The sequence below is a fragment of the Melospiza georgiana genome, chromosome Z, assembly GCF_028018845.1.
Source record: "Melospiza georgiana isolate bMelGeo1 chromosome Z, bMelGeo1.pri, whole genome shotgun sequence".
In the NCBI taxonomy this organism is placed as follows: domain Eukaryota; kingdom Metazoa; phylum Chordata; class Aves; order Passeriformes; family Passerellidae; genus Melospiza; species Melospiza georgiana.
Window position 1 is genome coordinate 74,630,916 of NC_080465.1, and position 24,253 is coordinate 74,655,168.

Here is a 24,253-nt window from a genome sequence, read left to right on the forward strand (position 1 = left end):
CAGATGGTTCTCACACTGGCTGGGATGAAAGCAGCTTCCTCCATCCTTGTGGGGCTTTTTTGCTGTTCTTAGATCCTGGTATCTTGAGAGGGTTTAAATAAGACTGCTGTTTTCATTCCAGTGTAAGTATAGTGTCACTCCAGTAATTCTGCAATGAAGTGTAGTGTTGCCCCTCCCCTCTTAAAATTTTTTCATCTGAAAACAAGGAGAACAGTAGTAATGACTTGCATTTCTTAATTTTCAGTGCTGGTGCAACATTCTCAGCTAGAAAGATCTGAATGGAAATATGAAGTTCCTCCAGCTAGAAACAATGGTACAAGGGACCTACTGAGTGCATTTGAGTGAAAGACACTTGGTCTGGACCTTGAAATTTTCTTCCCTCCATTTCCCCAAGTGAGGAAGGTTTATCAGAAAGAAGAGCAGATGTTTGGACCATGTAATTGTTTGCATATAAAATACAAAGCTTGCTCAGATAACATTGGAACTCCTGCTTCTGAAGCAGGGATGAGTCTGCACATGGCAGAGCCATGTAGCCTCTTACTCTCCTCATAGACTTAAACAGATGTAGGAGTCTTGTGCTTACAATGCTATTTTTCACCTGTGGTGTTTTTGTGACAGTCATCTTGAATATGACATGAGATGCTCCAGCTGCCTCCCGTAGCTGTGCCCAGCAGCATCTGTGAATCAGCACAGCCCAGTTGCAGTGGCTTCACAAAGCTGGTCCTGGATTTAGGGTCCAGTCAATGCAGTTGTGGTCGCAGCAGTAAGCATTGAGATGCTTGTGTATGCAAGGAGTAGTGTGATCACAACTTTATTCTTTCCAGCTGCTGCTCAGACTCTGGGCTGGTGAGCACTATGGCTTTGAGGAGGTAATCAGATGGTAAAGCAGCCTATGCTTCCAGAAAAGCCATATCCCTCCTATTTCAAGAAAATAGTAGCATGCCAGCTGAACCGTGCTGTTGATGAAAGAAATGCATAAACATTAAGCAAGCAAATGTCACAATTTGTGGGTGAATGTCAGAGTTGTCAGCCTGGCAGTTGGTTGTGGTGGAAGGGGGAGTGCTTTGTATTAGCGGCAGTAGTCTCGCCTGAATAGCTGAGGTCTTGACTAAAGTCACTGTTGTAGACTGTGTTCACCTGCCCCTAATAGTTCATACTCTCTGTGGGGATGTGACTGAAAAATTCTTTTCCAAACTCTTCTTTTTGTCCATCACCTGCAGATTGGAGTCTCAAGGGGTCACACTGACAGAAGGAGCAGGAGTTCCTCCTGACAGGGGCTCAGTAAGAAGCCCTGATTGCTGGTTGTTAGTGGGCTGCATTCTTCTCTCTTAAGACACCTTCACTGTGATGACTGCCTCCTGAAAACTGTATTGCTGGTGTAAGACCTAAGCTAGTTCTGGAAGCCTTTGGGAAATGATATTCATTTCAGAAGAAATGTACAGCTCAGGAAAAGCTGTGCAGCAGTTGCTGGATATATCAGGGAGTAGAGACAGTGAGGAATTAAACTGAAGTGAAGGAAGGATGCAACTTCAGCATCTGTGTTCTCCACACAGCCATGCTTTTGTGAGGTACATCTTGGCTCTGCACAAACCACAATACAAGCTCCTGTTCTACTTGGTGTACTTCTTGTGTCTGGAGTTAAAACATGGTGTGCTAATGCAACTGGATACCTGTGCAGTGATAATGCAGAATGATAACCAAAATGTTTATGTGAGTGTTGGGTACAAGGTCCTGGGCATGGTTGTAAATGAAGATGTTTGGCATTAAGTAGTGTGTAATTAAGATGCCACACATTGTTTCTTTGTGCAGGGGTCACTGTCAGCAGCTCAGGGTTACTATAGGCATGGGCACAGCTTTGTAATTTTCCTTATGTAAAAGCTGGACCTGAGAACTAGCAGCTCAAACTAGAGTTCAGCCATACAGGTGGTTTTGAAAGCTTCAAAAGCTGTCAGTCACAAATTCCCTGAACCCTGACCCGTTAAATACTGATGGGGGAGTAATATCTGAAAAGCCCTTGAAGGAGTTGAGGCAAATGGCTCTAAACTGTACTGTTTGTGCTATTTAATATTAATTTCTGATCAAATAAATTCTGGTGGGATTTTACATACTGTAGGAGTAGTACAAGTCTAAAATTAGTGAAGTGGGAAATGTGAGTGAATTACGTCTCTGTGTAAGCAGAGGTGTCTGCTCAGTGCTGCCTATTGCTCTGCTTCTAATTTTTTGCAACTACTGCAGAAGTGGAAGCATAAAAAACAGAGAAAGGGTAGATGCACACCACTATCCTGTGATTAAACATAACACAATCTCAGTGTCATTCTTCTGATCTGATATTTATTCTAGTGGCTGTACAAACTGAATCATAGAATAAGCTGAGTTGGAAGAGAACCAGAGGCATCATCAAATCCAACTCCTGCCATTCACAGGACAGCCCAAAAGTCACACCATGTGCCTTAGAACACTGTCCAAACACTTCTTGAACTCAGGCTTGGGGCCATGGCCACTTCCCTGGGGAGCCTTTTCCAGTGCTTAGCCACCCTCTGGGTGAGAATTTTTTTCCTGATATCCAACCTAAACCTCCCATGACACAGCTTCAGGCCATTCACTCATGACTTGTCCCTGAGCACAACAGAGAGGAGATCAGTGTCTGCCCTCTGCTTCCCCTCTTGAGGAAGTTGTAGACTACGATGAGCTCTTCCCCTTCACTCTCCTCCAGGCTGAACAGACCAAGTGACCTCAGCCACTGCTCATAAAGCTTTCCCCTCCAGACTTTCACCATCCTCATGGCCCTCCTTTGGGTGCTTTCTGATAGCTAAATGCCTTTTCTTTATGGAACACATATTACAATTAAACTGTTGATCTCTCTAGTATAGCTGAGCCACTTGAGTTGTTTTTGGTGTTTCCTGGCCATGACCCTGTTTCATTTTCTGTGACCCTGTTCTGTTGGGCTCAGGCTCCCTGTGTGCTGTCTCAGGATCACCCTACATCACACCACTCAATTAAAAGCAGTGGTTCTGTAGGCAGTTTGCACCAATTCTTGTGATGATGCCCAATGTTGAGTTACTATAGATGGCCCTATAACTTAGATTGAAAACATTGCTTTGGAGGTAAAGTAGATACAAGATGTATTTTTACTTCAGCAATTGTAGAGGCAGAGAAAAGTTTAAGTGGAAGTGTATCCATTTTGAAGTAAATTGAAAGCCCTCACATTTTATCAGGTTAGAACATGTTAGAGGTAGAAGCTGGCTGCTTCATGGGAAGTATGGTGTCTCTAGGAATTATTATCTTGACAGGAGATCCTCTTCAACACTAACACGCTCCCATTAGTGTGTGAAAATAAAAGGTCTGGAAATAAGGAGAGAAAGATGGTAAGAGCGAAAGAAGGTATGTGGAAGAGCAGTAAAGAGGAAGCAAACCTAAAATCATGCCCTCAGGTAACTGCTCTCAGCTTTTATAGGCTGATCATGATGATGTGGGTTGTTGGCGCATCGTGTGGTTGTACATCACCATGGGCCGGGACTCTGCTGCCTCTTTTGAGTGTCATTACAATGCACTTAGGTACTGTGCGTTTCTACAACATGCGCATCACTTAGATAGATCTGTATGCAGTTAAGTATGCAAGATGTGCCCAGGGGTTAGGCTGTATGTAGATGAGCTATTTCAAATGTGAATTTCATCTAAAGCATCAGAAGCTCTCTCTGAGCTGTGGCGCTGGAGGCAGGGTCCTAATGAGACTGCTTTATAATACAGCTCCAACATACACATTAGACAGTGGTTGGAAATACAGTCAATCTTTCAAGTCTTAAGCAGCACTTTCTAAAAGTGCCTTCAATTAACAGCTAATGACAAACTTTCTTTAGTGATTCTTTGGTTGTGTTGTATAGTCAGATAATGAGAATGATCACCCAGAGATACTTCTATTTATTTACCATTTTTTATTTCATTGGGAGGCTGATGAATATTTGATCCAGTAATGTTCCTATTTATGCCTCCAGAAGTCAAGTGCCTGAGTTCAGCTTCAATCCATCATTGCTCTGAAGATTTACATTTCAGATAGATTTTTCCAGCTGCACAGATATTGCAACCTTAAATTAATGCACAAAGCTGCTTCTACCCTGCAGAAGATAAAACTATTAGTAAGGAAGACAATATCTCTTTTGGATGCCTGTCTTCCTAATGATAATGGAATTTAAAAGATCTACAAAGGGCTTTTTCAGCTAAATATCTTATGTCCACCACTCTTGGAAAAGAGGATAATGAGCTGAAAGTGTTTCTGTGCCTACCTGCAGTGTTAATTGAAAACTGTGAAGACATACAGATAGAACCAGGCTCAGGGGACCTTTCTTACAGAAATTTTATGTGAACCATCTTTCCTTTATCTGAATGTGTTGTCCAAGCTGTCTTTATTAAGCTAAAAGGCTTCATTGATAGTGAAAGGTCTTCCTAATGCTTTCACTTGTATTAATTCTATTGGCAGCTTAGAAACCGAATTGAAGCCCCAGAAGTTGCTATTCTTATGTTTCACTCTTTCTTTCTCTAGTCTCTGTTTTTCTGTATATCCTAGGGGAACATATAGACAGGACACTATACATGCTGTGTGCAGCTCAAAACTTAAAACTGAGAGGGTACCTTAAGAGGAGAGATGTACATTTTTAATTTGCTTTTTAGGATCACTTGTTGCTCTTCCCCTTTTTAGTTCCAAGCTCCTTATATGAGTGAGACTCATCAGGAGAAGAAATTGTCAGAAGTAGCAATTGGTAGCGAGGTGGCTCTTCACATTGATCTGGGACATGTGACATAATTGGAACATCAGCACTCTCTGTGAGTTACACTGGTTTGGATGATAATAGGAGAGGGTAAGTTCCTGAGAAAATTACTGAGTAAAGAGCATGAAGACATTCACAAGCTAATCTGGAAAAACAATTTGCTGGAAAAGGGAGATAATGGGATGAACATGCAAGCCTGTATACTGACACCAACATTTAAAACTTGTGATGAACACTCTGGCATGTGAGACTGGTGGTTTATGTAATTTTCTTCTTCATTTAAAATGCTTCAAGACTGTAATATAGTGCTGGAACTGCAACTCCTGACCACTTTTTTTTCTCCTGCAGTGTATTTTGGGGTGTAATATTGGTTCTCAGTACTTTCTGATGCATCCTCTCTAATGTGTTCATAGAACTGCCTGTATGAAGATGCTTTTCTTGCAGGGGATAGAACCCTGGAGAAGGACTCAATTCTCCTTCTCTTATCTTTAGCAGCTTCACTTCTCTGGATCTCAGTTTTCCCAAATACAAAAGAGGGGAAAATGATTCAGACTTCTCCTGCAAAAACACTATGCAAGATTAAAAGGAAGGCAGAAAAGCTGAGACACAGGGAAAAAAATACTCAGCATCACTACAGGGAACAGGAATGAAGCCAGCTGTGCAGTGTGGTGATAGCAACATAAAGGCAAACCAAAGTTCAGGGAGATTAAAATGCTGGCAAAAAACTGTAAAGTCATCCTAAATCAGTAGTATGTTGCCTGGAACATGGTGTGTGTTTCTGTTCAGCCATCCTAAAAACAGTATTTTAGAATCATGAAGAGTTTGAGTATCTCTAACAGGAAAGAAAGAAATGCTGAAAATACTGAGATTGTTTCTTCTTGAAGCAGCACATTGGTGGCATGCAGTGAAGAAGAAATCAATCGAAGAGGTGGGAGAAAAAGGTAAAAGGTTAATAGATACTTGAACTCCTGTTTCAAAACACCAAGTATTAAGGACTTAGTTTAAGTGACACCGATCCCAAAGCTGAGTCAGTGGGGTGAGGGGCGAGAGGCTGAGTTGAAAATCCATCCCTACATCTTGTGGATCCACTGGTACAAGACTCACCTTACTGGATGCATGGATCTATAAATAAGTAGAAATAAACAGTGTGAGAAGGAATGGGCATTCTTTTTTCATCACCTCTGGCAGGCCTCTAAATACTGGGTCTGGAAAGGGGACTTCCCCAAGTGCCAGGTCATCCCAGGGCAGGCACCCTTGTTTGGGATGAGGGCAAGTCTTTGGTAAGATCAAGGTAAGCGTTGGGGCTGCTACTCTCATTTCTTGCAATAGTTCCTTACTTCAATAGCTCTTACTTCACTGAGGTTTTCCACTCTGCCAGGTTTTGGTGGAGGATGGCTGCACCAGGCAGCAGGGTGATGCCAGCAGGGAAGCTTGCAAACAGGCTTTCAAGACAGAGGAAAGGACAGATTGGTAGAGAGATGACTCTTTACACTGACCAGGGATGTGTGACATAATTGAAACACTCTCTCTCTCCCTGAATTGCAGCAGTTTGAATGATAATGTGTAAATTCGTGAGAAAATTAACTGAGCGAAGAGCATGAAGACGTTAACAAGCTAATTCTGGAAAAACAGTTCAGGTACAGAATTACGTGTCAGAGCCACAGGAACACAAGGTGAAGAAAAGGCAGAGGAGCAAAACTCCCCTAATGGCCTAGAAAGACATTTTATGGACTGTTCTGTGGCATTTAGCATGAAATAAGACATCTGAGCACTTCACAGAGTCCTTGTTTATCTCTGCAGCCCTACTGCTAGGTGAAGGGATGTGTTAGAAATGCCAGAAATTACCAAATGCCTCTAGATTTTTCAAAATACCTTCCATGTCTCATGATCTTGTGACTGCACAGGTAAGGGCTTGAGACAGACAGAGTAAGGCCCAACATTCATTTGGGGTTTTCAGTGTAGGATACCTATTGCCTGGGTCTTTCCCACTCCCCCACTTCTGATTCATATACATTCATACATATTTTCACCTGCAGCAAGTACAACTCCCACTCAATTTTGGTAGCATTTGTAAGCACCCATCATATCACACTGCAGGGCTCTGATCCAGTGTTCCAGCAAAGTAGGGAGACCTTATTAGTGACCCTTTCTGGGAAATCTGGTTTTAGACACCTGGCACATTTCTTGTAAGAGCATACAAGTCCCAATTCTCTAGGACAGCTCCGCAGTGTATAATCACAAAATCATCTCTACCTTTTTCCCTACATCACTTGCAGCTTCTGCAAGAAACCACAGACTTGGGCTTCTGTTCTTTTGTTGTGTAACCCGTTTCATCTCCAGCACAGGTCCATGATGCACTACCAAGGGAAAGGGTTTACATGGATATGACATTACAGGCTATGCTGTAGCACATGGGCTGCAGGGGCTCAAATTAGGCTGCAGTAGCTGCTGTATTTGAGAGCTTGGAAAAGTATCCCTGCTATTTTCTTCAAATGTCAGTTCCCTGCAGTTTTAGAACAGAAAAATGTACTATGAGAAAACCCCAGCGTGGCCTGTCACAGCATCACCAGCATGTCTCTGGGCTCTGTCTGAACACATTGCTACATGCCACCAGCCTTAGCTGTATTCAGGTCACAGTCAGGTTCCTAAATCTGTTCATTGCCAGAAGGTTTCTGGAGCTTCCCTCAAACGTAGCCTAGGATCTCCTAGAGAAGTAACAGCAATGGTCAGATGTTGTGCTTCAGGTCTGTGAGCCTTGCAGAGCACTGCCTGGGAGGGTACATCATATCACTGATGTCTGACAGCTGTGTCCTCCAGTGCTTCTAACCATGGGTACCTTTTGCTGTCCCTGTTGTGTCTCTTCCTTCTCTTCTTGGGCCTGTTCTTCTAGGAACCAAACTATTCTTCTTTCCCCTCCTGGCTGTCTGGCTATCCATCCAGTCTCTCTCTTCTATCACCTTCTCCAGACATCTCTAGTCCGACTGCCAGATCCTGCTTTTCCTCCCTGCTCACCTCCTGCCAGTCCCCCTGCCCTCATCAGCCTCAGCCTTGGGCTGTACCTGCAGAGAGGAATATCACTTGGAGGGGAGGGCTCAGGTGGCCAAATGTGTTCCCAGCACCCCACCTCAACAAAAGAAAAAGAAAAAAGTTGGTGTTTTTAAAAAATTATATACAAATATGGAACATATTTCAAATTAGGCTAAGAGAAATGTCCAAAATGCAGAATTTCATCCCGAAGAGTAGACATTTGGCATCTGAAAAAAAAATGCTCAAAATCCAAAGATTTGGGCAGTTACACTTAAAAAGCAAAGCGGGCAAACCCCTGCCACTGTTCACAGCAGTCTGCCTTCCAGCAAAGCCTTTGGGAGGGCCAGCACAGGGCCTTGGGGCTGGTCCATGCATCACCAGCAGAAGGAGCAGCAGCCCAGAGGGACCTGAATAAAGACCAGGAGTCTGTGCACGTGCCTGAGCCTGTCCCAGGGAGCACTGATGGTGTGTTCACCTTTTCATCTCCATTCCCAGCTCAAACAGGGATCTGGTTGGGATTTTTGTGCATGCAATGAGCTCCCTCGACCTCCTGTTCCCACATCACGCAGTGCATCATCCCATGCTTCACAATCTGCTGCGGCTCCTCAGAGGGTGCTGGGGACAGATGGCGTGATTTCAGCTGATAAAGGGGCTGCCTTGAAGGAGGCGAGGCGGAAGCTGTCTGGCCTGGTATCTCTTTCTGGTGCTGTCAGCGGGAGGTGAAGGAGACAGGCTGGAGCTGGATGGACACCAGCTCCATTCCAGGGAGCATGGAAGGGAAACAAATTCCTTTAAAAAGCTCTTCTGCTATTGCCAAATGGTGTCTGCTTGCCTTTATTTCAGAGACCTTCTGCCAAGTGCAGATTACCTCAATACGCTCTGGTTTTCACTCAGCCTGCTGTGCTACATGAAAGATGTAGCTAAAATATCTTCAGACCATCTCAAGGGATGGCTGGTGATGTGGCTGACTTTTCATGTGCTGCTGACTTTTAAACTCAGCATGGTAAACTGCTAACCAGCCTTGTCACTTGCTGTCCACAGTGTCAGGCAGCACTGCAGCTGTCAGATGCCTTGCTGAGCCCAGCCCCTGTGTGCAGCGCAGGGCTGGCAGGCTCTCCAGGACCTTTGCAGTGCACTGACTGCAACCCTGCAGTAACCAAGGAAATTGGGAGCAAGCTCAGAAATAGTGGGAATGATAAAAGCCACTTCTGGTAATAAAAATGGATTTTTTTTCTTCAGGAACCTCAATTTTGCATTTTTTTTTCAGCACTGGAAGGGGAGGAAATATCCCTGCCCTTTTGAGACAGAATAATTTATAAGCTCCTTTTAAAAAAATCAGTGATTTCCCTTTAAGTCAGCTTCTGTGCCTTTGTCTCAGCTTCCCTGATTAGCCACATAATGAGGATATTTCTAATACAAATGTGTCAGGGGAGAAGGGAGCAAAACATTGCTTTATCAGAAGAGAATCTGTATCCCTCTGGATGCTAATTAGTCACGGAGATACAGGAGTGTGGGGCGGGGGCGAGGCAAGCTCTTATTTTAGAAGCCAAAATGATTTGTGCCCTCAGAATTTCTCAGGCAGGGCTAGAAAGCCATGCCAAGGTAGGAGCACTGTGAGATATCCCCTGGCTTTCACATCCCTGCCCCTCAGATGTGTTTGCCTTGCTGCTGCTGCTGTTTGCAGGGTTATTTCTGTCGCAAGCTTGGCTAAACAGAAACTCTCTCCTTATAAATATGGAAATCTGGTGGTTGAGCTTTCCGTCTCTGGAGACGAGTTGAAAGTGTGGTGCTAAAGAGAAAAGGGCTGCTGAACTCTGGGCTTAGTGGCTTTGTTTTCTCTACTAGAGAAGAGAAACTGGCAATTTTTTATTGCTGGGATCCACCTTTGCAGTATGGACAAGTGAACAGTCAGGACTTTGTCCTGGGACAGCTCTGAGCCCAGTAACAGCACGGGCTGTGTCAGAGTCTCTTCTCCGTCCAGGCTAAGCTGCTGTCCACCACTGAGACCCCCACCTGTCTTCAGTGTGGCAGATACGCTTGGTGCAGGAGCCCTGGGTAGCTGCACATCTTTGGGGCTGTGTTGGAAGAGTGTGTGATTTTTATATTTGTTACAGAGCTTTAGATGCCAGTGGGCTTCCATTATGGTTCCTGATATATCTCTTGAATCATAGAACATTCTGAGTTGGTAGGGACCCACAGGGGGCATAGAGTCCAACTCCTGGTTTTGCTCAAGACAACCCCAGAAGCTGCACCGTGTGCCTGGGAGCATTGGTCCACATCCTTCTTGAACTCTCACAGGCTTGGTGCCATAATTGCTTCCCTGGAGAGCCTCCATTCCAGAGTGGTGGAGCCCCGCAGTGCTTCTTCAGGGCTTTGTTTGTATCCTGTTACACCCTATCTCCTTTCCTGGGTTGAGACCACAGTCAGAGAGCCTACAGAACCAGACACCCTTGCTCTCTGGAAGATGGGACATTTACTCGGTGCAGGAGACAGGCAGAATGAAAAATTATTCTCCGAGAAGGAGTGAACAGAAGAAGCAATCAAACAGCTCAGAAAGGGATCTGAGGGATTAGATTAAAGGTGCCAGGGATATTCCAGAAGCGAAAAGAAAGACCTCATTCATCACACCTGTACAGAAGTTGAACATGTAAAAATCAGCTGTCTTACAAAAACAAACCCCAAACCAACTGGAAAATAGCAGGTAACCCCAGATTTATGCTTTTAATAGCTGTGACATTGAAGCACTGATTAGAGCCCTTGGTCTGTTGAAAGGGCTGGATGTGGAGCCATCCCATCCTTTCCGGCTATTGTTCTTACAGCCAGAGACTGTAAAAGCTTAATAACATCGTGTTTGCCATGCTGGATCCAATCAATGGCCTGTGGCAGCAATTATCCGGTCTCCAGGACATTGGTGGGAACTAACGTCACTGCAACAGGGCTCTCCTGGTGTCACTTGTATTGCACCAGGTCTTTTTTTGTCAGAATATGTCACTTCTGCAGTATGTGCTAGAACCAACCGAAATTTCTAGTGTTTCATTCAGCCAAACTTTGATTTTGTGTTTCATGTACAGCTGGGGCAGCCTACCTGTGCATGAAGGGGATCCATAAACCACTCTGTATATGCTGACAATAATGGCATTTCAGTAGTAGGCTCCACTTGCCCTGCACTTCCTCAGCCCATTTCGCTAGGTGTTAGGGTTGTCCATGGGAAGGAAGCACAATTCCCCTTCACTATGCAGGGGAGTCTGAAAATTTTCATTTGAGGTGGAAATGAAAAACAGGCTGTTCCTCTTGGTGAGGCTCTGTTAAAGGCTTGAAGAAGTAAAGATGGGACACAGACCTGAAATAAGCTCTCGACAATAACCAATGGGCACAAATTCAGTCACTACAAGAAGCTGCCATGGTCCCTTGCAGACTGTACTGGGACTGTGCAGTTTTCCATAGGATACAACTGCAACATACAGCCAAGGACCTGGGCTCCTGCTCCTGCCTCTGTTCTCCAAACACACTGTGACCTTGGCTCTGACATATGGCTCAATTTTTTAATCATTTTAAGGTTATCTCCCCTCAAGAGTTGAGGTTTAAAGAGCAGTTGTAAGGTTGTATGGGGCTTTTTATGATCCTGGTTTGGCCAGATGCCAGTTGCTAAACTGACTCTTACAATAGCTACCAAGGAATCTGTGATGCTTTTGTGCCTTGAATACTCATGTTGCACCTCAGAGCTGTGGCTGTATAATCAGAGGTACAAAAGGAAAGGTGTAATATCTTCACGTATATATCCTTTACAAGGAAGGAATTATTTTGACACTGAATCATCCTGAAAACATACCTCAATTAATCGCTGGTTTTAAATAGCTATTGCATGCCACTTGGTAAGTGCTGCAGGCACTGTGGAGTGCAGTGTGGCATTTCTCTAATTTACAATGTTAATGATCCAATTTAAGTCATGTAAAGCTAGCACAAGATACCAAACTTATAAATGCATGTGATAATAGAGATGGCTTATGTGTGTGAAAGAGCCTGGAGGGAAATACGGTGTTAAATATACTCTATCATGATTGAAAGGAAAAGGCTGGGGGCTGCTTGTGCTGCTGGTTTCTCAGAGGGAAATCTAACAGAAATCATGTAATTACTCCCATTTTTCTTGTTTGTCCCTCAAATGCTTTCCCAAAGTATTTGGTCTAGTTATTGCATTGGTGCTTCCTCTGCTACTGTAGACTCCCAGGATTAGTCATACACCATCATCTAAAAAAAAAAGTTTCTTCCCTGTGCTGCAAATGTCATTTTTGATTAGGAAAATAGATCACTGAAACATCTTGTTCCCTTTCCACAGCTTATGCCTTTCTGTTTGCTGCATTTTGTTCAGCCTGGATGTGGCAGTCGGGCAGACCCTTTGTGGCCAGGGTTCCAGGGCAGCATTTCAGCCCCGGCACTGCAGCACCTGCAGGGAGACTGGCACTTCTCTTCTGGCCCCATTTGAAGCACAGCAATGGTCTGAACTCCTGGCTACCTGTCAGTGAGCTGAGCTACCCTAACTGCAGGTGCACACAGCAAAAAGTCATTTCAGTGACATGCTGGTTCAGTGTAATTAATAAGACTAAAGGTTTTAATTTTGCAGCAATATTAATACTACTGGCTTCTCAGTTGCTGATATAAAATAGTTTCAAACACAAATTTGTCTTACAATTATAAACTAATCAGGTTCAAAATCTGGATCTTGTAGTGGATATTGCAGGCCTAATTTGTTAAACAAGATCTGTTCAGTAGTTGCTCAGAAAAGAAAAACAGCAATGTTGTAAGTGGTGCATTGGCTGAGCTAGTAGAAAGTCAATAAACAGTTGTTTATTGCTTTGTTGAAATGGAGTCAGTAGCTATCAGAATGTTTTTCAGTACATCAGTCACTGTGTTGCCAAAATGTCATTTATTTTGGCTTTGGTACAGGGAGGGTGGGGATGCTGAGATGAACAGTTACTGCTCTGGATTTGGTGGAGTGCACATGTTGATGAATGACAATTGTGTCTTCCCAGGAGCCTTCTGCTCTGGACCCCTTGTGATTCTGGAATTCCTTCAACATGTGAGGCTTAGGGAAAAGATTGTTTTCTTCAGCTCTCCCAGAGAGAAGGTGGAGGTCAGCCGTGGTCCTTGGCAGTGGGTAGGGGAACTTGGAGAATGGCTTTTCCAGGGTTACCTGGTGTTCTAAGTCTGGCGTAGAAGGAAGTTCTTCTGTTAAGACAGATGGGAAAAGGGCCCTAAAAAGACCAGGGATCTTCACAGTTTGCACCAGATCAGGATCAGTCAGCCTGAAAACCAGATCAGCTCTCTTGAATTTCTGTGTGACATCAGTTTCTAACCTGGGTTTGCAGCAACATGCCACAACTTCATCAGGCAAATGTACATCTCCTTAGCCTTAACTCTGCAGTTTTTTTGTGATACTTCCTTGTAATCCTCCTGCAATTTAAGACAACAATTTCTTATTCTCATTATGAGAAACATGAAAAAAAAAATACTCCTCTTTTTCACCCTGGTGGCCCTTTCTGTAACTGAAGACAGCTATAATATCCTTACTTAGTCTTCCCCTTTCTTCTCTGAGCAATCCTTTTCTTCTAGTGTTCCAGGGAGGTTGTAGCTTCTAGCTTTTATCCATAGGACTGATGGGGGGATTACATCTTCCTTGAAAAAATGGGCTCCAAAACTGAAGCACATTAAGTGAGCTGAGGCCCACTGAAGAAATCAGTTAAGCTGAGGCCTGAGGAAGAAATAATGAGAGTCTTTTGTGAGGCTTTCTGGTTACATTCCTGCTGCACATTGCCCTGTGACTCTTTCCTTTCTCTTGCCAAACATGCCATTATTACTGACCATTGTTTGTCTATACATTGGGTTTGATTCATTCCCCTATATAAATCTGATCCCCTGTAAATTTGAGCCTTTCCTTTTTGCTGTTTGTTGCGTAGACATCAAACTCTGCACATCTTGGTTTGCGATCTTTTTGTTCCTGGTGGGATTTTTTGGCACTTTATCTTCATAGATATTTATGTCTATATTGTAGTGACATGTAGAGGCTACAGTGGTCTGCTGTCCAACACAGTGTGATATTTTACATACCTACCTGTGCACATCAGAGTCCCCTTCCCAGAAGCGTTCTATAGCCACATTTCTCAGGAATGCCTGGCGTGGTAGAGCTTGAGGCAGAGGGAATCTGCCAACAGCACACCACTTTCTGTTCCCCAGGGCACAGACTGAAGGTATAAATATTTATTAGCAGCACAATGTTCTAGCCCAAGAGTCTGAATGACAACACTGGAATTGCAGAAACTTCTCGTTGACCCAAATGTAATGCCTGTATTCAGGGTGTGTGATTTCTCACTTGTTTTTCTGCTCACTAAGTCAGTCCCCCATGCACGGAACATCTATCCATTTTTCAGACTCAATGTTTGATGTAGGAAAGAAGCAAAACATTTGGACTTGTCCTTTCCTGTTAGCATTTGTGTGCAGTATGCAATCCACATGGGCAGCTCCAGAAAGCAGATGTCTGCTGAGCTGCAAGCCCTCACTGTAAGCTGTGACACATGTGTTGTTACTGAGACTTCCAGCATCTTTTAAGTGGGACAGAAGACAGCAAGTACGTCATTGATGGGTACTGCAGAGAGACAAGTTAGCTGGATGATATTCTTGATCAGTTGGCTCATACTGATGCAGCTGATGGTGGTCAGATAGAAGCCTGTGTCCTATGGGAAGAAGTGATGGTCAAGCTCTTTATACTGGGTCTTTCCTTGAGATTAGAGGATGAGGGCAATTCTGCCCCTCTGCTTTTATCCAAAAAAAAAAGCAGCAGAGCTGCGTTGGTGATGAATTTCCCACAGACAGCAAAGTGGAGAACATTTTCATTAGAGGTGTAAATATGACTGATTTTGAGAAGGAGGGGCAGATAAAGACTTCTCAAGTTACACATATGTTTTCGAGGTGCAGCTGAAGACCAAAGAAATTGTGTGTGCCATTCCCTTCCACATGCACTGGGGTCCCTGAGGATTTGCAGAGTGGAAAGCGGGGCCTTGTTAAGGCGTCAGAAGTGCTGGCTGTGAAGGAAGGCATAGAAAGCTCTGTTTTCCCAGGTGCTACCAGGGTGAGTTTGTACCAAGCACCCAACTCCATCAGCTGGGGCTGTTCCCTACCCCACAGTTGGTGTGGGTTATTGGGAGGGGTAGGTAATAAGAGTAAAAGGCTATTGAGCTAATGCTTTCTAAAGTACTGCAAAATGGAAAGTGATTTAAAAAAGAAAAAATAAAAAAGCCTCCTAAGCATGCCATCTTCCTTAAACCCCAGATTTCAGTTTAAAGTGTTTTCACCTTCTGTCTGTGCTTCTGCATACTGATGATTCACAGCACTCCTGCTCCACAAAGGTTTACTGGAACTAATTTCTGATGTTCAGAAATGGCACATGGTGCACACACTGTGGGACATGGCTGCTCCTAGCAGGAGGGCAGTTTTCAAGATCCTTTGTGTCGAGCCTATAGAAACAAACAATCTAGTAAGAAAACTCCCCACCGTTCAAATGCTGTGATTGTGCATGCCCAATTAAGCTGTGAGCATGTGGGGAGAAAACTTTGATTAAACTCTGGCCCCAGCCAAATGTTCATGCAGTGCCCTGATTGAATATATATTTTCCTTAGGAATAAAGACATACAGAAGCCTCAAGAACAACAAAAAAATTCCCTTAAATATATTAAATATCTTTAGCCGTCTACAGTCCCTGAAGGCACTTCTCAGCATTTGCCTTTAGTTTGGGAGTGTTGCATTGTCCTCAGCAAAAAGAAATAACATCATCTGTCCTGGGACCAGTCACATCATATAACTGAGATTTTGATGTTGTGGGCAGAGCTGTGTGTATTGCTGTAGGGAGGCTTGTGAAAAAGAAAAAAATTGCCAAGTGAATTCCAATAGCAAAAGCCTGTGTTGAATCTCAGTGTGCTCTTAGGCATTCACTAGCAAAAGGCTAATCAGTCAAGTAAACGTTTCTCTGGACAGTTGAGCTGTAGAGAGAGAACTGCATCCATTCAGTATGCACAGAGGCAGAGTGTGTTTGTGCAGAGACAGCTCCAGCCGAGCTGGCGTGGGAATGCTGCTGTTTTCACAGTGGGCATTGTTACTATGGAGTCCTGTGAGTTGCTGCAGAATGTCTGTGAAGTGATGGATGGGAAATATGATAGTGTCTTGCCACTCCTGGGCCAAGGATAGATAGCTGCTGGAGCTGGGGACACTGTCCTTGGCCCAGCTGGGTTTCCTCTCAAATTCATTTTACTCTCTGGGGGGAGTGGGCCTGGCCCATGCATGCAGTGGTGGTCACCCACAGTGATGGTGTTTGTGATCCCTCTGCTCAAGCTGTGGATCTCTTGTGCAGATGTAATGTGCTGCTGGGGCTGAAAACTGTCATGCCAAACCTTTGGGAAGAATTCTTAGGGCTGACTCTGCTACCATGTTCTGCATCATTTCCACCTCCAGCGTCAGAAGCTCTACCAGCTGCCAGGCCTTCTCTCTAGACTGTGGGGAGAGGGAAACACTTCTCTGAGGACAGATTTGTGTCCTTTTAAGATGAGTATCTTAGACAGAATGGGAATAATCACTCTTTGAAAATCATCTTGGTTTCCTCTGGAGGCCGAGGAAGCCTTTTCTATGTGTTTGGTCTAAAGCCCACTTTTGAGATTTCTCCAGCTGAGTTCACTGTTCCAGGCTCAGAGTTCAAATCTTCAAAGGCACCTCAGAACATTTCTCCCCTCCCTCTGTTGATGCAAATGGATGTCTCATGTCAGGTTGCCTGCAAAGGTAAAGTTAGTGTGAGCATATCAGTTTGCCACGAAAGGGAAGGGCTGGTTTGGATTTAGAGTTTTAGCATGATGTGAACCTGGGCTAGTCTAGGAATGGCCAAACCCCTTCTCTGCCATGTGCACTTCTGGCTTTGAGCTCAGTGTACTCTCTGCTGGACTGCACCAGCACAGGAGACAGTGTCATCACACTGTGTCAGTTCCCATATTATGTCTACTCCTGTGCCTTCCTGCAGCCAGCAGACTGGGGCTCACAGGATTTCCTTATTGTGTCCAGTAGCACCTAGAAAGCATCCAGGTCTTGGAGTCATGCTCCTTAGAAATGGCTGTGTCCTGCCTTTTCCCAGATTGGCAGAGAAAAGGTACTCATCCAGGAAGTCTGGACTCAAATGGTGCCACTTAGCACCATTTGGGCATCCCTCTTGGAGAGATTATAGCATGTCTGACAGACAGACATGTCCTTTGTGTTATCTAGATGTTCCCATGTGTAGAAGCTCAAAGATAAGAGAGCTCATGTGAATGTCTCAAACACTGATAGCTGGATGACTTTGGAGCCAACCAAGGATTGTTGGTAGTAACAGCTAAGGATTGTTAGTAATAGAACACTGAATAGAATGTGGCTGGAGAAGGGGGCACAGGGAGGTAGAGCAGTGTTTTTCTGGGACAAACATCCTTATCCTGGCTCCTGGAGATTAGCACAACACAGCACAGGTGTGGGAATGAGGTCAAGAAGCAGGCATGTAGGAGGATATGGAGACCACCAAATACCCTGAAGCCTCCAACCCATTTCCACAGTAACTAAATTACACAGAAAGGGAGAAACTTGTCTCCAGGGAGGGAAACTTATCTACAAAAAGGTACCCTCACAAAGCCCTGCGTGTGCACCCCATGACCCTGAACACTCCATCATCTGCATCAGCAATGGAGCCATACTGCTGCTGATCTCTCTCTCTCTCTCTCTCTCTCTTTCTTCCTTTCTTTCTTTCTGCTCCTCTTTAATTCATCTTTTTCTCCCCTTCCTTTCACCTCCCTCCTTTATCCTAAACCAACTGCTGGGTGCTTAATAGGAGGCTAAGAACTAATGTACCAATTTCCATAACAAGTGTGTAATTTACTAACAGAATTTTGTAAGATTTTGTGGACCCTCTAACTTCCGACATTCCTTTTGTCCACAAGCATCTACAAATCTTGGGTGCTCCCTTCCCCTGGAGGGTGAGAGGCTGGCTACACCCTGAGATTCTTTCCTGCAGCTTGAATTCCCATCTATTCCCTTCATCTGGGCATATTTGAGACCAGATTCATGTTCCAAGGATACCACATGAACTGGTCTATGATTTATGCCTAAATGTTCTCCTGGAGGCTGTTTTTTTCGTTTGCAACCTAGTCACTAAACTGCTACATTATAGGAAAGCTGCAGCAGTGACTGCGTTAGAGGAAAGCAGAAGAAATTGTCTTTTGTTCAGCATTGTCCTTGAATGTGAGGTCTTGTACCCACCATCCATTTTAAGTACTGTCAAAGTCTACTGGGTAGTGCAAAGGAGCAGGATTTTCATAAAATGTTATAGCACTACATATGTTAACTAGTTTCCACCAAGCTAGAGCCTAATTCAAAAATTACATTTTGTCTCCTAAGCACAGTGTATTAAAAGAGCTAATGTGCACTGAGTAGCTCAATAAGTGATTGCTTTTTTCACTGAGAGTGAAGAGTGATGTAACCTTGCTTTGAAACTCAGTGACTCTGCTTTGGGTACAGGTGTCAGTGCCAAATGATGTGTTGCATTTTACATGTAATTGTGTACAAAATAAAAACTCCAGAAACTGAGAGAGAGACAATAGTATTCTAGTATTTAATTTATGATGCCTTGTATGATTTCTCACAAGTGATGGTTTGTTAATGTACTGGACCTAATGCTGAATGTTTGCTTTGCCTGTGCATCTCTAACTGTGATATACCCAAATTCAATACACATCTATCTATCAGCATGTTCAATTTGATTTCTACCTTCTAGATGGAAGTAAGAACATGTTTGAAAACTAGTTTTAATTTTCATTGTGGTGCTAAGTGGAGAGAGTTCCAACAGGTTTGCAGTTTGCTGTGAAAGGACCTCAGTTATTTTTATCAGTAGTAGAACTGTCTGAGCTGGTAGTTTGTTTCTCTCTCAAGTTCTTTGATGTGCTGTAACATAGAGTTCAATACATGTTGTCTGCCAGTAGGCTGGAGCAGAAAGTGTTTGGGGAGATAGGTTTTCCAGGGGGGGAATTTTAGTGACAGTGAAAGTTACTGTGCTGACAGATTTTTCCTGTCAGCCATGAAGTAGATCCCAAGAGGGAGCAGAAATTGAATTCTCCTACCCATGTAGTCCTCAGTCCTTCCAAGCTGGACTTCCACACAGACCTGGTCTCAAACTTCTTAGTTTTAAGCTTGAAGCTGAGTGGTCTAATTGGGATTAATCTGAAACTGTAAATATGTTTCATACAACACCCCAAGGAGTCATATGTGAAAATTATTTGGGACTACTGCCAGCCCAGGCTGAATTTGAACTAGTGACCCACCATCCACGTTATATTCCTGGTATCATCCATCATATAAGCCTGATGTTGAAATTTGGCATTTCCAGAGGTACTTTTAACATAATAAATGTGCTTCCAAAGTTCTGTGTTTTGCCCCTGGGTATCAGTGTTCAAAACACTGGCATGTTCTTTGCTCCCTCTGAATGTGAAGGGAGTGGAGTTGCCTAATAACCACTCAGAGAAGGAGCTGCAGAACTCTCAGCTAAACCTTTCTGTTTTGTTTCTGTTCTTTCTTAACAGGATCCAACAGCTGCAGCTATTTCGGACAGAGATTGTGATACGAGAGAGGGAGAGACTGTAGCCATGAACTATAAGCCATCTCCACTTCAAGTGAAATTAGGTGAGTCTGTGCTGATGGAGAGTGAAAAAGCTGAATCCAAGGCCTGAAAGACAGAATCACATGCAGATCTCCATGCAGGTGGCTGAGCATGCCATCAAGGCTCAAGCAACTCACAGAGCAGTTTTATCATTGTGATTCTGCTGCTGTGATTCAGGGAACTGACCTACAAACATGTAAAGCCCCTGTATCCATGGATGTGGTAAAGAAAGGAAGCAATGCCTTAAAAGCAAGGCATAGTTCTTTTAAACCTACAGTTTTTTTATTAAGCTGAGATCAAGGCTTGGCCAAATAAAGAATGAAGATAATATGGAGGGACTGTAAAAAGAAGAGAAGGCAGAGTAGTTGCAACAAGAGGTAAAGGATCAGGGATTTGAGACACTCCCAGAAAAAGTGCTGCTTTTCTGTGAGATGAAGGATTTTTAAGTCCATAAAGGTTCCCACACAAATACTCATCTATTCCTGAGCAATATTTTTTAATTCTGGAAGCAGAATCATCCTGTTACTACAAGACACTGCTTCTTTTCAAGGCTGATGCTTACAAGAGCAATCCACACATGCCTGTCTGCCTCCAAAACCTGAGCAGCTATTTAGCCACACAGGTTCAAGAACCTGATGACAGACAAGCCAAAGGAACAGTGTGCTTTTTGCTAAAAAAAAATGGAAATCTAAGTGTGGAAAATTTCCCAGTAGGAGCAGGAAGGAGTCCCCTGGCTGTCCTTCACATCAGAGCAAGTGACGTTGAGAGGATGCTGCTGATTGAGGGTGGTTATGCAAGTCATGAATACTCTGAAACAGTGGCTGCTTTTCAGGAAAAGGCAGGGAGCAGCAGTGTGTGTTAATGACAGCACAATTCATAGTTTGGTAAAAGATTATTACTGCCAGCATGCCATATGCCACCAGGATCCTTTTTCGCTTCCAAGATAGTTCTTTAATGTTACTAGACAGATAATTACTACTGCAGTAGTTGTTTTGGATAATTTAACACCAGGAAACAGGTTAGAGAGCAATTGATGCTATTATTGGTAAGTCTGCAATATTCTTGACTTTCTACGCAATGAAATATCCTCCTGAGATTCACTAACCTGATAGGAAATGGGGCTTTTTTAGACTTGGCTTTGGTAAGTCATGACACCTTTCTAGGAGATCAGATCATTGAAAACAGATTTGGATTCAGGGTAAAGAAGTTCAATTCATGCAAATTAAATGGAAGAATAATTTGAGGTAGATCTTTAACCAATCTCAGTATTATAAATAAAGCTGGTAGAATGAGAAATTTGGGAAGTCAGTACACATCAGGTAGTGTTGAAGGAGAAAGTATCAGAAGAAAGGACATTACTAATGAAGTTCTCCAACAGTCATTTTGTGTATATGTTCATTAATGACTTTTACATAAAATGCAGGAGTCGGCAGAGAAAATTTAGTAGAGCATATTTGGGAGGAATAAGTACAATAAAGGCTCAGAAATAGCATAGAGGAAAAAAACATGAAAACTGGAATAATAGAAATGAGAAGAATAGGACGGGAGAAACTCACTGTTCTGTAAGCTGACATTTATCAGCTGGGGATGACTACATCAGTTGATTGTAAGGTTATTATTATTGAAATGGACTAATATGTGAAAACAGGCCACAGTCACACTTCTGCAGACTTACCAACTTTTTTCCAGGAGTCAGATAGAGGAGAATTATTAGCTCTTCCTGCCAGAACTTCTGCTTTCCCACATAGGAAATACTCTCTTTCATTTAGCCAGTGCTGAGTGGCATGAAGAGTCAAAGGGAGGTACTGGAAGTGTTTGAGCAGTTTTTGTAGTGGAGGCACACTGTTCCCAGGACCTCCTTTCCCCTTGGTGCCTCTGCCAAGTGACCTCAGTGCTGACCACAGTATGCTTATGAAGATAACAGGGGGTGAAACCTACCTGCTGAAGAGGAATTGCCCTGAAGGCTGACAAGCATCTTCCTGCCTTGTCTCCAGAGAGAAGTCTGCCCCAACACATCTCTGTGAAAACAGTGTTCCTCTTTAATGAAGTGAACACATACCTAGTGGCACTTGGACCAGGTCTCTACTCTTAGCCATACTCAGATGAGATTTAGGTTATCTGAGGCAAAATGAGACTAACAGTATTGTCTGTGGCCAGTGTAACATGCCTTTAATCCACATCAGCTCCTGCTGCTCTTATTCTAAAAATCTGCACAGCCTCTTCGATTTTCTAGAAGCTTAATCACTGCATCTCCCAGCTCTGGCCCCCATTCCTCTGACTAGATTTTTTTGTCCCTTCTGCATTGAACTTGTCAGGGTTGTTTTTAATCTCTTTGAGGCTAGAAAAAGTTAAGGTGGTACATAAATTTTTAATAGCTTATCTGGCAAAGCCATTGTTGGGGATGGTAGCAACTAGGGGCTTAATCCTATTGCAGGTTTTCCATATGGATGGTGGCATTTTTCACTGTTAAACCAGAATCAATTGTTCAAATGTCAGATGTTCTGATGGAAGGTTGATAAATGTCATTTTTCAGTTTGCAAAGATTCGTGTGTAAATCTGTCGTATGTGCTTGCTGGAAGCTTGGTTCAAGTGAGCTCAATTAAATACCTACCCAGCATGAATACAACTTTTGCTTCCAGACACTGCAGTGATTGAAGTGTGACAGAAAGAGCGTGAAAACTGCACATACTGCACGCAGATTTATCCTGCTGCTTGAGTGGTCTTTTCCTTCGTTGCTTGTTCCCTTCTAAATAAATACATTTGGCTACATGTTTGCTTGAGGGGGTTCGGTTAGATACAGGAAAAACTTCATGGGTGTCTTGTATTTCTAGTGACTTCCTAAAGGTATCACCTGCTTCATAAATGGAATAATAGTGCTTGATGCTAGGGCCACATCAAGAAAAGAACCTCGCAGAAAAGGGAAATAAGATCTCCGAGTTCACACAGGTCATAATTTTCAACCTTTATTGATACTGTATCCATATTAATTATGTATTTGTCACTTTTCTAGCACTCCCACTTTGTCTTTCTATCTGGAGCTGCAATGCTCAGCCTTGCTTCTTTCTTTCTTTCTTTCAGATCATTGATAAGGAGACTCCTGACAGCAAGGGTTGGGGGCTGGGTGTACATTAGTGCTTAGGAGATGTCTCCAGCACATCCTTATTAGGAGCCATATCCAGATGGAGCACATACCACAAGCCTTTTGAAAACAGAGGAGAGTTATGATAAGGAGGAACAGAATAATCCCCAAGTGTAAATCTCAGGGCACCACATCCACTGGAAGGCAACAGATCCTCCTAGCATTCCCAGGAGATGAGATATTATTTTAATGAAGCTTATGCCATCTGCTTTTCTATTTTGCATTTTTAATTTCCCTTCTCTGGTCTGAAATCACTACCCAGACAGTCTGTGTCTGTCTTTCCTAGCAGTCATGACATTAGTTTGTGTTAAAACAGAGTGGGCAATGTGGAAATTGGTTGGAGTGCTGTAAAACATGCAACAGGTGGGATGAAGGGTTATGGCAGAGGCATCTTCATCAGCACATCCACCACACTGGGAGCCTGGCAGTAAGATGAACATGTGGGAGAGAGGCAGGAACACTCACAGCTGCCTTCAGCCCTCCAAGGTGCCTGTGGCCACCTCCTCTCCTTGGATTATATGGGGAATGAGACACTGGTTTTGGAAGATTCCTCAATGGGGCCATAAAAGTTTGTGAAAACTGAATATCTATGCTAAAGAAACAGAGTCACACGTCAAGGATGTTACTGGAATGCTGTTCACTTAGACCAAGCAGAACTGGTAGGGTTAAAAAGTAGCAAAATCACCGTCACAAGGACATAGAGAATGGTGTTCCCTGGTGTGTCTGACTTGGACAAAACTAATTCGTGACTGAGCCCCATCTTGGTGGAGATTGAAGTGAACAGAGGATATAATCCATCAGGGGACAGGGGCTGATGACATGTCTGTATTGTTAGCTCCTGCCTTCCAGCCTGCTGCAGTGTATTCATGACAGATATTGAATTGCTCTGTGGTCAGAGAGGAATAGTACCAGGACTATCAGTCAGAACTACAAAGCCCTCTGGGTTCAACTTAACAAAATTGGTGCATTTCTGGCTGAAACTTTACAGAAGGTCTCTGATCCCAGTAAACAACAGACTGCCCCATGTGGCTTTTGAGATTAATCTTTCAATTGGTGTAGGTGTTTTACCCCTTCCCCCGGGGTGAGGTGTGTGTTCAGAGCTTGTCTTAAAGCTCTCCATCAAAGAGCCACAAAGCACACAGCAGAGCAGCCTCTCCTAGCGCTGCCCAAAAGGATGCAGTGCTCAGAGATCCCCTTCCAGGACTTCTCTTGCCTCAGGTCAAGATGCAGAGCTGGGAAGTGCAGTCACAAACAGAGCTGACAGGAAGCATCTTATGTCGGCTAAAAGGCTCTGTATCTACCTCCATCTGTGGCTCCTTTTCTGCATCATCACTTCCCAGTCTGCTCCAAAACTTGTGACTTCTGAAGCTTTTCATACAGAAAGCAGAATAATAAAGGGGAAGTTGAAGTAGAGTGGACAGATCAATGCCATTAGTGTATCATTTTGTCAGTATTTCAAGTACTGTACTATTCCCAGTTGCTTTTCTGTAACAAGGTGATTAATGCTAATTAGGTACAGCAGCTGTTGTTTCTGGGAAGATGCTCTGTAGGTAAATTAGGGTAACATTTTATAAAAAGGCTCTAACTCTTAAGCTCGGTCCCCAGGTTCCAGCTCTGTTG

At 43.6% G+C, this 24,253-nt stretch overlaps 1 protein-coding gene across 3 annotated transcripts in view; it reads left to right on the forward strand.

The window, feature by feature from the left end:
* FAM219A (family with sequence similarity 219 member A) overlaps positions 1–24,253 on the forward strand; it is a 91,864-nt gene that overhangs the window by 34,016 nt on the left and 33,595 nt on the right. For all 3 annotated transcript variants that reach the window (XM_058043993.1, XM_058043994.1, XM_058043995.1), the window contains exon 2: positions 19,418–19,517. In XM_058043993.1, the coding sequence (XP_057899976.1) occupies positions 19,418–19,517 (100 nt within the window). The remainder of the gene's footprint in view (positions 1–19,417; positions 19,518–24,253) is intronic.